Here is a 15,258-nt window from a genome sequence, read left to right as displayed (position 1 = left end):
AACTTCTGGATCATATGATAGTTCTATGTTTAACTTTTTTAGGAACCGCCCAACTTTTTCCACAGTGGTTGATTTCTTTTACAACGCCACCAACAATCGAAGATTTCAATTTTTCCACCCCCTCACCACACCCATTGTATTTGTTTTTTTGTAGGCAAAGGACTTGAATAGACATTTTACCAAAGAAGAAATACCAATGGCCAAAAAGCACATAAAAAGATGCTCAAGTTACCCCAAAATGTAGTGGCTGAGAAAACTAGATACTTAATATCTCATATGATCACTTCACTTCAAATCACCAGGGATTCCATGGTTTCTTCATATGTTTGTTTTAACTTTTAGACCAACCTATTTCTTTTGAAAAATGTGTCTGATAGAATCTACTTATATAGGTTTAATCTCCAAGACCAACCACAGAACTGTAAAATGATTTATGCTTATCAAGATGTGATGTGAATGTCTTTTGAAATTGTGACTTAATGCCTTCCAAATAACTCTGTAATTCTTCAAAAAAAAAACCTAATATCTCATAGTTTCTATGGGTCAGGAGTCTAAGAATGGCTTGGACGGGTGGTTCTTGCTCAGGGTCTTCCACAGGCTGTCATTAGTCAAATCAGAATCTCAGAAAACATGACTTTTTTAAATAAGGCAAAAGCTGTGCATGTAAATTAGTTTAACCATATACTGCTATCAGCACAATCCTGTACTATTATTAGTATGATCAATTATGACCACATGAATACGAAAACTACAATTTACTACCTTATTTTTATGCAAATAATGCATGCCTCCTGCATTTGCCAGCTGCACCCTCCCTCCCACCCCCATGAGGCATCCTCGTAAGTGCATCAAGATAATTTTTCTTCACAGCCAACATGTTAAGAAAAACTGGAATAGTAGTGCCCCGGTGGCGTAGTGGTTAAATGCCACGGCTGCTAACCAAAGGGACAGCAGTTCGAATGCGCCAGGTGCTCCTTGGAAACTCTATGGGGACTGTTCTACTCTGTCCTATAGGGTCGCTATGAGTTGGAATTGACTCAAGGGCACTGGGTTTGGTTTCTTTTGGTTTACGAAAATACCTCACGGGGGGAGGGTGCAGCTGGGCAAACAAACTCAGAAGGCACCTGTTAGTTGTGTAAAAACACGGTACAGCTCTTTTGGGAGTCAAATACTCCAGAAAAGTGTGGAATGTATTCAGTTAGAGAGCATCTTGATCCTGCCTCCAGATTTACCTCCCGAGAGAGAGTACTTTTATGGAGTCAAATGGGCACAAGCTTAATCCAGAATTTACCCACACAGATAGACATCTCGGCATACTTCCAAAGATCATAAACTTCACTTCAAAACTCCAGGGATTCTATGGTTCCTTCATATGTTTGTTTTAACTTTTAGACCAATCTATCCCTTTTGAAAAATGTGTCTGATAGAATCTACTTACATATTTAGGTTTAATCTCCAAGAGCAACCACAGAATTGTAAAATGATTCATGCTCATCAAAATGTGATGTGAACTTCTTTTAAAATTGTAACTTAATGCCTTCCAAATAACTCTGTTATTGTTTTAAAAAAAAAAACCTAATTCTTTTGAGCTCAGGTTACTTCCACAAACTGAAATTAAGTTGAGCCTCGGTTGCTATCTGCTCAATCCACAAGTGCAGCTTGAGTATAAATTCTGCATTTTTCTTTTTTAAAATTAGCAATATTCCTTTTCCCTTGCTCTTCCAAGTTCATGATATTTGGGTGTTTAAACATTTAAGACAGCACAGTTTCGTGAGCGACTATGGACCACCCTGCTTCAAAGTCTTTCAAATAGCCCGAAAATTGGTGATGGTTAATGGACTGATGGAGAAAACGAACAGTCTGGAGAGGGTCACTATACATTACCCTTGCTTGCAGAGTCTACCTTCTCTGGGGATGAGGCAATGGAAGCCAAGAACACCAACCTTCTCTTTTGACCTCTGAAACTGTTACCATTTCACCTTAAATATCATATCTGTGGCAAAGTGAACTGGACCTTTTCCATTTAGATCAAACTCTAATTCTGTGTCAGTAGGTGCTCAGGTCCTACAAACTCATATTTTGCTACCATTACTGATTTGTTTTTTAAAAACCATTTTTGTAACTTTCCGTCACGTAATTCTTTTAGTTCAAACTTTAACACCCCCACTCCCTAATAAAAATGCAGCAACAAAAGGTAAAATATATTTTTAAAAATAAAAAGACACAGCACACCCAAAAACATCATACAAAGTGTTGTGGATTAGGAACAAAATAAGAAAAACAGTGATGAGCAGGGATAATGATCAACTCTTGCAAGGTAACAGGAACTACGCACAACTGGTAAGAAACTAGGTTAAAGATTTGAAAGCAGGGACCAAAGTAGGGCTTCACCACCCCTAAAAGGAATCTTAACAATTCCATGATCCTTGATCAGGTTCTAGCTGTGTAGTTGTGGAAGGAAACAGAGGAAGTAACATAGACAGGACTGGCTCAAACCACCTGAAATGTCAGTGGGTAAAGCCCCAAACTACCACAGGACAATAAACCCCCACCCTCAATATCAGATATCATTCTGGGCTAGTTTAGGGGTGCCAGGTGGAGGTAACCATAAAATCGATAGAGAAGACGAGTAAATGCAGAGAGAAGCAAAAAAAAATCTACTACTCAAGCAGGGCCTGCATATTAAAATTCCAAACCCCAGATGGAAAACTGACATTAAGGAAGCCATGATACCTAGAGCAACAGAGGAAGGAGGAGAGTCAGGAACAGGAGGAGGAAATGGAACATGTGGCTAACTGCCTCCTTTGCTATGAGACCAAAAGAACTGAGTGCTACCATTACTGAACATTTGGATCAAAGATTCTATACAAGAATCCTGATCAAAAAGGGGAAAATACAGAACAGAATTTCAAATTCTCATGGACTTCTGACTTTCTGGATCCTCAGCCCCTGAAACTATTGGCCTAAGATAATCTTTAAACCTTAAACCAAAAATATCTCCCCGAAGTGTTCTTACAACCAAGCAAAGTTTAGCTTAACTAGTAAAGAATGTCTGCCTTGAGGACTGTGTTCTTTTAGGATCTATCCATATGGGATCAAACTGACAACAGCAACTGGCAAGATTAGATAGGAGATTAGAGGGCAGTGAGTTTATGTTAATGGGGGAGAAACAACTCAGAAAAGGAGGATGAGAATGGTTGTACAACTTAAAGAATGTAATCAATGTCACTGAATTGTACAAATAGAATTGTTGAATTGGTATATGTTCTGCTGTGTATATCCACAACTACAACAAAAATAAATTATTAAAATGAAAAAGCCATCATACTCAAAAATCAGGAAGATAATTTGTTACCAACGAAGTACAAGCAAGAGAAAAATTTCAAAATAACTTCTAATGAGTGTGTTTTCAATCCTTAAGGAGATAAAGAAGGCAATTATAACAAAATTGGTAGCATATATATTTTAAAAACAGGCAGATATGAATAAAGGATATACAAGTATAAAAGGAACCAATAGAAACCTGAGAAATAAAAACTATAGCCATTTAAATAAAAACCTACCTAGTGAAGATAAACTATTCTGCATAAAATTCTAGGAAAAAACCAGTGATTTATAAGACAATATTGAGAACTTGATCCAGAAAGCAACATAGAGATTAAAAATGACAAATCATAAAAGTGAAGTGAGAAGGGGGGTGAATTAAGAAGATCCAATATATATTTGAGTTCCAAAAGAAGGAGAAAAAAAAAGATAAAAAAGCAATATTTGAAGAGAATATGGCTGAAATTTTTCCAAAATCTAAGGAAGACATGAGCATTCAGACTAAAAGTGTATCACAAGTGGCAAATGGGAAAAATAAAAATAACATTTTCTGTAAGCACATCATAATGAAATTGCAGAACAATAAAGACTTTCTTAAAAACTACAAAATTATCTGAAAGTAAAATATATATATATATTATGAATAAGAATAACAATTCTGTTAACTGTAAACTTCTTAACGGCAATAACAAACCAAAAAACCTATTGCCATCGAGTTGATTCTGACTCATAGAGACCCTACAGGACAGAATAGAAATGCCCCACAGGGTTTCCCAGGAGCACCTGATGGATTTGAACTGCTGAACTAAGGTTTTAGACAATTACAAAAAAGTTGGGAGGGAGAATATCAGTGCAAAGTTAAAGTATGTTGGGATACTTGTCTCCCATAATAAGAAAGAAAGAATTAATAATCTCATATTTTTTAAGAAAGAATATATAGTTAAACGTATGATCATAATTTAAGGGCAATGGCTAAAGAACAGATGTATGACCTATAACTTCTAAACCAGTAGGGTAAAAAGAGAAATTGGAAAAAATATATAAAACTCTATCAATCTAATGGAAAGCAAGAAAGGAGAGGAGGGGGGAAAAAAACTCTACTAAAAAAAGAACAAAATGAGTCCAAATACATCATTTATCAAAATGCAAGTAACTGACCTTGCCAATTAAAGATAAACTGTTAAATCAGATTTTAAAATCCAGCTCTCTAGTACTCACAGGAGACATACCCAAAATAAAATGTCTAGGAAATTTGAAATAAAAGGATAGAAAAAGAGACTTCAGGTAAATACTAAACAAAAGATAGCTGGTGATGGATAGTAATAACAGGCAAATAAAATTTAAGGGGAAAGTGGCATTGCTATAGGAAGATATTAAGTTTGAATCAGAAGGATATCTGATCTGACAATCTCATGTTCGATTTCCCCTATTCTAGATTCTGAGCTTCTATAGTGGAGAATTAAAAACAACCTTCAAGATGAATGAAGACATGAATATAATTTGTGATGTCTGGTGGTGCAGTGGTTAAAGAGCTTGGTTAGAACCTGCCAGCCACTCACAGGAGAAGAGAAGTGGCAGTCTGCTTCCAAAAGATTACAGCCTTGGAAATCCTGTGGGGCAGTTCTACTCTGTCCAATAGGGTCACTATAAGTAGAGATCGACTGACGGCAAGGCGTTTACCACTCTATTACCACTGCATATAAACATATGGCATGGCCCAGTGTCTACCACATTTTAAAGACTGGATTTTTTTAAAACCTAGTCTTATAACTGGACAACGAATAAGAAAGACCGAAGAACTGACACCTTTGAATTGTGGTGTTCGTGAAGAACATTGACTATACCTTGGACTGCCAGAAGAACGAACAAATCTGTCTTGGAAGAAGTACAACCAGAACGCTCCTTAGAAGCAAGGATGGTGAGACTACATCTCACATAGTTTGGACATGTTATCAGGAGGGATCAGTCCCTGGAGAAGGACATCATGCTTGGTAAAGTAGAGGGTCATAGGAAAAGAGGAAGACTCTCAACGAGATGGATTCACACAGTGGCTGCAACAATAGGCTCAAGCATAACAATAATTGTGAGGATAGCGCAGGACCAGGCAGTGTTTCGTTCTGTTGCGCGTAGGGTCACTATGAGACAGAACCAACTCGACAGCACCTAACAACAACAACAATCTTATAGTCTATCTTTAGTTGACAAGTTCAGTTACTTTACATTTAATAAATAATATACATGGACTTATCTTACTTTGATTTTTTTTTCTTTCTTTAGTGGTATACATATATACAGGGCTTTCATAATGCTGAATTAATTACATCTCTAAACTATAAGATGTTTCAATAGAAGCCTTCACATCTTTTTCTGTACCAACTAGGGGTAAAACATGGAGTCCCTGGGTAGTGTAAATGGTTAAGGCCTCAACTACTAGCAGAAGGGTTGGCAGTTCAAACCCACCCAGAGGCACCTCAAAGGCAGACCTGGAGATGTGCTTCCAAAAGGTCACAGCCTTGAAAACTCTATAGAGCAGAGCTACTCTGCACACATGGGTTCGCCATGAGTCAGAATAGACTTGACAGCAACTAGATACAACAGAGGTAAAACAGGGTGCAGAAATTTCGGCTTAGAATGACATTGTCATTTCCTCAAGCTCTGAAGAGCAGTTTACCCTCTCCCCTCCCCTCCCCTGAACCACGCTCCCAATACTCTCAACTCAGGATGCAGCTATAAGATCAGAAAATTCCCCTGAAAAATCTCAGAGGTTGAGAACCTTGGAGCACAACACAGGAGCCATGTCTCCAGAGTCCATTGCTGGGGTGATTAAAGGGGGAGCTAAAACAAAGAGAAAGGATTCAAAGAATACAGGCATTTTGAGACAGAGATCTGCAGTGCTGTATAGCCTTTCCTTCCACTTTGTATCATTCTTCCCGGTTTTGAGTAAAAGAATGTCTAATAATAACTCCATCCTCCAGAGGGAAAAAAAGTCAGAGTTTGGAGGATTTTTTTTCCAGAAGAATTTTATATTGAATTTTAAAGGCGCAAAAATAATATACATGCATTGAACTATGCCAATAAGCCCTGCTGTACTGAAAGGAGCTTTGAATGAATTTTGATAGGAGGTAGCTTTTCTGAAATTACTAAATTAAAACCAATTATTGCAATTTTCTATTTCTCAGGCAAAGCCATCTCTTTGCTACAATGTTTTTCACTCTAAAACAGTGGGGAAGGAAATGGGGAACATAAAGGTGCCTGCTCCCTGATCAATCCTGGTCCACCACCTTCCTTAGAATCATCTTTAACAGTTATGATTCTCTCCAGGAAGAACTGGGTAAGGGTAACTTGGGCAGGGTTACAGACAACAGTGGTGAAGCCACTCCTAATATGAATCTCTGTCTTTTTCATCCAGGAATACCTTAGCGCTTAGCAGGAGAGACTTTTAAGCAAGGCTGTCTAATTTCTGGGCATGTGCGAGAGTGACAAAAGGAGAATTAACAGATAAATAGCAGGCAAATAAACAGTGCTATCTGCATACCGGGTATCATTCCCTATTCAATTCTCTGTAGCCCAGAAAATGAGGCAGTTGTTTCAGCTTCTGGCCTTTATCATTTCCCCGCAACAGGGTTAGAGGTACAATTGGATACACAACTGTTGTTTTCAAAAAGGGGTTTGTGAAGGGGAAAACAGAGGTTAAGAACAGAGAGGAAGCTGAGGAACAGCTATTTCATTTGTTTGCCTATTTATGATTTTTTAACTGATGGAAGTGGAGGGAAGCAAGTTGGATTTTGTTCCTTTGTATTGCAAGATACATACTGAAAAGCTCATAAGGCATATCTGTTTAGTTAACAAATATTTATAAAATGAATCCCCATGAAACCACCACCTAGAATGGGAAATGGAACACTGTAGAAGCCCCCACAAGCCCCTGGCCAATTACAACCTCTTTCTCCCTTCGAAGGTTAACCACCGTCCTGATTTTTGTGATAATTACTTCCTTGCATTTCTTTATAGTTCTGCCAATTGCCTAAACACCCCAAAGAAGAGAGCTTTTTTTTTTCAACTTTACAGACAGAATTACAGTGAATGCATTTGTCGTGTCTAGTTTCCACTCAATCTGAAGTTTATTAGATTAATCCATGTTGTTACACATAGATGTGGTTCATTTATTCTCATTACTATACCATTCCATTGTATAACACGGCACGCTTTATTCATCTATTCACCTGGTGATGGACACTTGGATGGTTTCCAGCTTGGGGTCTTTTAGAACAAGGCTGAACATTCTGGAACACGTGTCTTGGTACACATATGCAGGAGCTTCTTTTGGACAGATAATCGAGAACATTCAGCCTTGGGATGGGATTGGTGAGCCATGGAGCTATTTGTTTCTTTAACTTTGCTAGTTACTGCCAAACTATTTCCAAAGTACTTATACCAATTTTCATCTCACCAGCTGTGTGTGAGAATGCCAATGTATGAATGCCTGGGTAGACTGGTAAACAGTTTTTCTTATTCAAATCAAAACTTACACAGCAGATCAAGAACAAGGGAAATATGGAGAATGCTTACACTCTATTGTACTGAAAAGCATACTTGAATCCCCTACTTACTAATTGTGTGACTCTACCCAACGTGATTAACCTCTCAATTTCTTTGTATGTAAAATGGGGATAATATCTATCTTTAGACTATCTGAAGGATAAAGTATATTTATAGTGCCTAAAACAATATCTGATACAAGGTAGGGTGCAACAATTGTTAGTCCTCAATATCATTCTTTTTCTCACTTATTTCCACAATCAGAGCTTAAGAATCAAGGATCTGGTTTCTCTGAGGGAGTTATAAGGGCAGAGAGCTACACCCTGCAGATTTTTTGTGTTTAATATATTTGTTTTGTGAGCTGAAAAATGTGTCTTGAATAAATAAGAACAGAAAAGTATGAAACTTCTTTTAGGACCTAAGAACTCTAAATCCAAACATCAAATCAAATTTATTACCTGACTTACCGGTGCAGGAAAACAGCAACAAAACAAATAACCCATTGCCATCCAGTTGATTCCAACTCACAGTAACTCTACAGGACAGAGCAGAACTGCCCCATAGGATTTCCAGGGAGCAGCTGGTGGATTCCAACTACAGACCTTTTGGCTAGCAGCTGAGATGTTAACCACTATACCACCAGGGTTCCAGGGTGCAGTAAAAGTTATGGCAAATTTCTTAGGAAGCATTTAAAATGACAGATCAGACAGTAACTAAAAACAGCCATTTCCAAGCCAAACTAAAACATGAAAAGTAAATATTCTGCTAGATTTTAATTTCGCCATTTTCATTCACTCACCATGCTCAAGAGAAATCGAGATGCCATCTCATTCAGAATGTTCTCAATATTCCCTTAGAGTCCCCTCATTCACTTGAAGTTTACTGCAACAGCTGACAACTGGTTCTTGACGATTTAAGAGGCATTTTAAAAAGTTACTAACCTCCTTTCATTCTGAGTTATTGTGCCGTTTTCCAGCTTTTTAACTGTGGTCGCTAGCACTTTATTTGCATCATTGGCAAAGTCTAAGTCTCGGACCTCAGACAGTGGGACGGACACAATGGCAAATGCTTCTTTATCTTCTTTTGTTTGGCATGTTCCAATCTGCAATGGGTTTTTCCATTAAGATTAGTTTTTTTAAATAATTATGCATTATTCTTTGAGCAACAACACATCTTAGCAGAGTTTAAAAATACAAGGCGGAGTAGATAATTCAGACACAACTCCCACATGTGTCATACATCATGAAATGTTGTAGGGACACAGAAGTTTGCGGTCCCCACTTTCTGCCCTGATTCCAAGGCCCCATAGGAAATGTATCCCTTTCACACGTGTCCTTTGCTTCAGCGTCAACAGAGAAAATGCACTCCTGGCAGCTTCTCCTCTCACACATGCTGCTACCACATTTTTGATATCCAGGGCTTCAAACTGGTGCCTTCAGGATAGAACCCCTGCTGAGAATTTGCACTTCTAACAAGTTCCCTGCTGAGAGTTTGAATTTCTACCCCAGATATACTGAATCAAAATTTACATTTTTACAAGATCCCCAGGTCATTCTTATGTATAACTTCTGGGAACTTCTTAGAAATGCAAATTCTCCTCAGGAGTTTGAACCTTAAGAAACCAGTGATACCTGGGCTGCATCCCCCTGAATCACAGCCATTCAGCTGAGTGACCTAAATAAGCAATTTGCAGAAATGAGTGTTTAATGACCTTAATTGCAATAATCTCTAATACTAGTGAAAGTGATTTGTAAGGAACCTGTGTTACCCCCAATCCTAGTCACAAAGCATTTAGTTGAAAATTAAACCATTCCCAGCAACATTTACCTTCAACATAACAGGCCTCTCTTCATCTGTGTCTATGGGGATGCTGGTACTGGTTACCCACGTGTTGGTACACAAATGCCTTAACCGAACATATGAGTTCCTAAAAAAAAAAAAAAAAAGATTATAAAAATTAAGACACACAGTAAATATTTATACCATCATACATGATATGAATATAAATATATGTTAGACTAATAATTGACTCAAACATAAGAATATCAGTTTGGTTTGAGGGAGAATTCTGTATTATAAACTATTTCAAAGCATGCAGTATTATTACTTAGTCCAGTGGTTCTCAAAAAATGGTCCCTGGATCAGCAGCATTAGCATTACCTGGGACTTGTTAGAAACGCGAAATCGCAGGCCTCTTCCCAGCCCACTAAATCAGAATCTCTGGGGATGGGACCCCAATTCTCTGTTTTAACAAGCCCTCTAGGTGATTCTGATGTATGCTAAAGTGAGAACCACTGATCAAGGAACAAACTCCGGTAAAACTACTGCCTGATGGTAGTTTTTTTATACCTTAATTATCTGCATGTAAACGTGATATATAAACTGTGGTAGAGTACCTATGAAACGACAGCTAGAACTTTATCTAATTCAAATATTTCCATTTTTAGTGAATCTTTTATTATCATTCATTTCTGCAACAAATATGTATAAAGTGCCTATTAAAAGAAAAGCATTGTATTAAGTAATCTTGTCTTCAAAGAGCTTACAGTTCAGTAGGAAAGATAAGACAAATAAATCATACAACATAAGGCAGAAAGCATTAAGGCCAATAAGAAAAAACAAAAGTAAAAGGCCAACAACCTCAGGGAGAGAGATTCATTCAATGCCACAGTCTGTTCATGCATAAAAGTAGATAAAAATAGAGTGCAGGAATTTCAAAAACCGATCTTTGTTCAAATAATCAGAAATTCTGCATTTCCTCTATTTTACCACTTATCTTTTTCTGCACTATATTACACAGGACATATTTGTACTCAGTTTTCTTCCTCAGTATATTTTAAGTGTCTGGAAAGTGAAGTCATAGCTTTTTTCAGCTTTGTGGCCTCTTAATCTAAATCTACCTAAATTATCCTAGATTATTGAGTTTCACACTAAAAAGACTACATTCCAGTAATAATAATTTCCAATTTGGGAGAACTTTGGAAATTGAGTAACTCTTTAGCACCAATGCCACAGAACATGTTGTCATTAGGACATTGACAGAATCTGAATGTCTAAAATATGAAGAAATAGTAGCAGAGTAATGAAGAATATAGACTCCACACACTCCAAGATCATGAGCGTAACAGCAGCCAATTAACTTTATTACTCTAAGCCAGTAGTTTGGTAATTTTGCTGCACATTAGAATCACTTGGAAAGCTTTTACACTCCCAATGCCCAAGTCTCACCACATACCAATTAAATCAGAATGTCTGGGAACAGGAGCCAGGCATCAGTACTTTTTAAAGATCTCCTGTGTTCCAAAGTGCAGCAAAGTTTGGGAACCACAGCTCTAAGCTCTTGATACTCAAAGTCTAGCCTGCAAACCAGTAGCATCAGCATCACCTGAGGAGCTGTTAAAAATGCAGGGTATCAGGCCCTACCCTAGACTAAGTTAGAATCAGAATCTGAAGTGTAATCTAGGCGATTCATATACACATTAAATGTTGAGAAGCATTGGACTATAGACTCCAAATTGGAATCACCTGGGTAGTCTTAAAAAAAAAAACAGTAAAGCCTGCCTCCCATCCCTGAGATTCTGATTTCACTGGTTTAAATCAAGGCTTTGAGCTGGTTCCATCCAGTTCGAACCCCTGCTGAGAATCTGCATTTCTAACAAGGTCCCGAGATGCTAATGCCACTGCTTAGGGACCAATTCTGAGAACCACTAGTAGAGCAGTGGTTCCCAAAATTTATTACACATAAGAATCACCTAAGGATCTTGTTAAAATGTAGATTCTGATTCAGTATATCTGGGGTGGAAATCCAAACTCTCAGCAGTGGTTCAAACCAGAATGAACTGATTCTAAGCCCTGGTCTCAGTGCAGCCAGGGCACCAAGAGTTTTCAAAGCCACCCAGATGATTCTAATTTACAGCTAATGTGAGAAGCGGTGCTCTAAACCTCTGTTTCCTGATCTGTAAAACAGATTGCTGCCAAGATTAAATAAGATAATGTTTATAAATAACTTGAAACAGGGCTTAACACACAGCTAGTGTTCAAGAGTTATATATTACTTAATACCATCTTTAATACAATTAATGGCAAATTGATCCATGTTAATACAAAATTCTGTACTATACTGAGAAGTGCTTCAACAGTTCTGGATAGTAATAAACACCTCCATACAAAGCAAGGCTCAGGGGCCTTGTCATAGATCCATGCACTTCAAAGTGAGATCCTTTTTATCATTTCCTTAAGCAAACTCCATTAGAATTTTAAAAGGACTCCATTTTTGATGAGTTAAATCTAAAACAAATCAAGTCATAGTAAGGATTGACTAAGATCCCAATACTAAGAAGAGAATGTCACATGCCTGGATCAAGTAAAATCTTCATTACAGGCTTATATTGATGGAGCAGGGAAGAGTGAGAGATGTATTCACATAAGGTCAAGATTCAGCCCCATTTCTCATGAGTCTGAATGGCCATGAGACACCTTGGGAAGCTCAAGCCAGCTGCAGTGTTTCTCAGCAACTTTTCACCCTACTTGAAAGGAACCTATACAACAATGTCTGCATTTGTGTACAGGCACCTTCAGCCTAACTACTGGTATCTTCCCAAGGCCAACTTAGAACCACGCCACTAGACCTATTAATATGGGTAAGATTCCTTTATGCAACTAGAGAATATATTCTTGTGCTATTGCTGGAAAGTAGACAGATTTAGACAAAAGAGCTTACTTATAATAGTCAAATTGGAAGAAAAAAGGAGACATATTTTCTTACATTAAATCCTGGCTACCTTATAACCAATTCTCCTCCCCCGCCCCCGCCTCACTCCCAGCCACTGGTCTCCTTGTTGGTCCTTAAACACACCTGGTAAATTTTCAGATTTTTGCAATTCCTGTCACTGCTGCTTGAACTACTCTTCCCCAGACAGAGAAGACATGATGTCTCAATTCATTCTGATCTTTTCTCAAATGTCTCAACTTAAAGAGGCTATTCCTAAACACTCTTACCTAATAGAACTCTCCATACTCTGCAATTTTGCTTTAAAGCATTTTCAATGCCTGACCATATATTTCATGTTTATTAGTTTATTGTTTATGGACTATCTCCCACTTGAGAGGGTCATTAAAGCAAGGACATAACCAATTTTTTCAGTGTTATTCTGTCCAGTGACTAAAGCAATGCTTAGAATGTCATAGATGCTCAATAAATGCCTGTTGACTAAATAACTGGATAAATGAAAGAATGGGTGAATAGATTAATGATTTGGGTATTTCACATAAAAAAATCAACAACATAAGTAATGATAGAAATGCTTTCATATTATCTTTCATTTTAGTAACCAAAGGCCATAGAAGTAATAAGTCTTATGAATTTTTCAGAATTTCTTTGGCCCTGCACATTTTAATTATTTATAAGCATAAAACAAACTATGATTATCCACTCACACAAGAAGCATGTTTCTCACACTTGTTTTTCATTTATGCTTGCTATCTTTATGTCAAAAAATATTAACGTTATGGTTTTAATTCATTACACACTGATAAAATTATTCAAATAAACAATGTCTTGTTTGTTTGTTTGTTTGTTTGTTTGTTTGTTTGTTTTACCTTGGAACCAGGCAGTCAGCTCTCTGAAGAGTTGTGGCATCCAGTTCAAAAAGAGATGCAATGTCATTTCCATGTGGGACTGAGACCAAAGTGTACATAATCTTCTCCCCTGCCTGGCGTTTTTTCTTTGAAGTTGGGAGGTCTCCATCTCTCTGTCGAGGAGGCAAGTATACAAAGTTATTTACTTTTATCAGATTTCTTACTGAACTCTCCAATTAATCCAGAGATAAGATTTAAATGTATGTATTTCTTTATTGAATTATAGCATTGTGTCTTTTGCATCATCCAGAAAGAGTTGCTCAGACCTGAAGCCTCTGAGGTAGTTATTATCAACAGTGATAAGTTAGACACTTCTGGAGGGTGGTTTGAACATTAAGGCACTAACCGTCACAATCTATAGTCCCATCTCTTGTATTAAATCTATTTACAGAGCAGCAATTTTAACCACTCTACATTAAAAATAAAGAGATAAGATAGTGTGTTGAATAGATTTCATATATCAAAGGGTAAGCATGGACGTGTTCCAGAGTTCATGCTCAAACTCCCAAAACATAATCAACAACATTCTCATTCAGTTCATCAGCTTGTTCCATTAGATCCAAGAACATACCATGATTGCATAAAAGGTGAAGTAAAATGAGACCTTCACAAATAGAATCCCTCATGATAATGTGAAACTTAGTCAATATTCCCAGCACACCTTACCATTTTACATTAAGTAACACAAAATAATAACTATGTATTTTTACTTGAACTGCCCCAACCTCCAGTGCCCCATGGACTACTTTGATGTGCAAGAAACCGAAATGTAATTCAACAAATGCATTATCATCTTGGTAATTAAGTACATAAATATAATTACTTACATGTACTTACTAACACAAGCGAAATTTGAAAAACAGAGAGAGGGAGTCATTGCACCATCACAAGAAGGTACATGAAAGTGGGAGAGGAAAAGGATGCTCAAAAAGCAAATGAAAACCTTTTAAAACAAATGTGTACTGAATGGCTGCTGTGATGATGAGATATTACTGTTGATCATTGGAAGACAGTCACATAGCATTCCATTCCCTGCTCTCCAAGACTGTGTGCATCATCTTCCTGGGACCAGAAAACCCTTGCAGTTTAGTTTTTAGTCTCTTCTGTAAATGGTGCACAAATTGACAGCACAACTGAACTATGAACAAACAGAGAGAACCGCCAGGATTCCTAAGAAGGAGTGGGGCTGCTCTCTGCTAAACTCCCACATGGCCCAGCACCGCCTGGTAACTCCTGTCATCTTTGATTTATGTCTTTTGCTAAGACCAAAATTCAAAGTTAAATGATGGCAGAGAACTGTAAACTCTCCCCAGGTGATGTGATTCCCATAATAGGTGTTTCTAATTAGTAAATATGAACTATGTTTATTGATTAGAAAAAGGCAGAAAGTTATTGGGGTTTTCTCTGTCTGCTAAGCAACTTTGCCTTATAAGGGAGTATGGGGAGGTGGGAAAGAAAGACATGCAGAAACAGTAAGCAGATTATACTTTTGAAGTTACACAAAGTTTCTCACAGTAACAAAGCTGTTCCCTTGGTTCTTCTCATCGATATCACAAGAAAAAACTGAGAGATGGAAAGGTAAGTATTGTCATTGCCATGAAACAAAAGAGTAAAATTACCTACAAGGAGAAGGAGGATGAGGGAAGGGAAGAAGGAAGGAGGAAGAACTGAGGGGAAAGGGGAAGAAGGGAAGAGAAAGGAGAGGAGAAGGAAATGGGGGGAAGGGTGGGGAGGAAAAGGGAAAGACAGGAAAGGAGA

General features: G+C 37.6%; 1 protein-coding gene across 6 annotated transcripts in view; it reads right to left on the bottom strand.

Moving 5' to 3' along the window:
• ITPR2 (inositol 1,4,5-trisphosphate receptor type 2) overlaps positions 1-15,258 on the bottom strand; it is a 537,466-nt gene that overhangs the window by 381,011 nt on the left and 141,197 nt on the right. For all 6 annotated transcript variants that reach the window (XM_064284462.1, XM_064284460.1, XM_064284461.1 and 3 more), the window contains 3 exons: positions 13,462-13,613; positions 9,691-9,790; positions 8,805-8,965 (listed from right to left, as the gene is read on the bottom strand). In XM_064284462.1, the coding sequence (XP_064140532.1) occupies positions 8,805-8,965; positions 9,691-9,790; positions 13,462-13,613 (413 nt within the window). The remainder of the gene's footprint in view (positions 1-8,804; positions 8,966-9,690; positions 9,791-13,461; positions 13,614-15,258) is intronic.

This window comes from Loxodonta africana, chromosome 4, assembly GCF_030014295.1.
Source record: "Loxodonta africana isolate mLoxAfr1 chromosome 4, mLoxAfr1.hap2, whole genome shotgun sequence".
In the NCBI taxonomy this organism is placed as follows: Eukaryota; Metazoa; Chordata; class Mammalia; order Proboscidea; family Elephantidae; genus Loxodonta; species Loxodonta africana.
The sequence above is the reverse complement of the archived record's forward strand: the minus strand, read 5'-3'. Positions and strand labels throughout refer to the sequence as shown.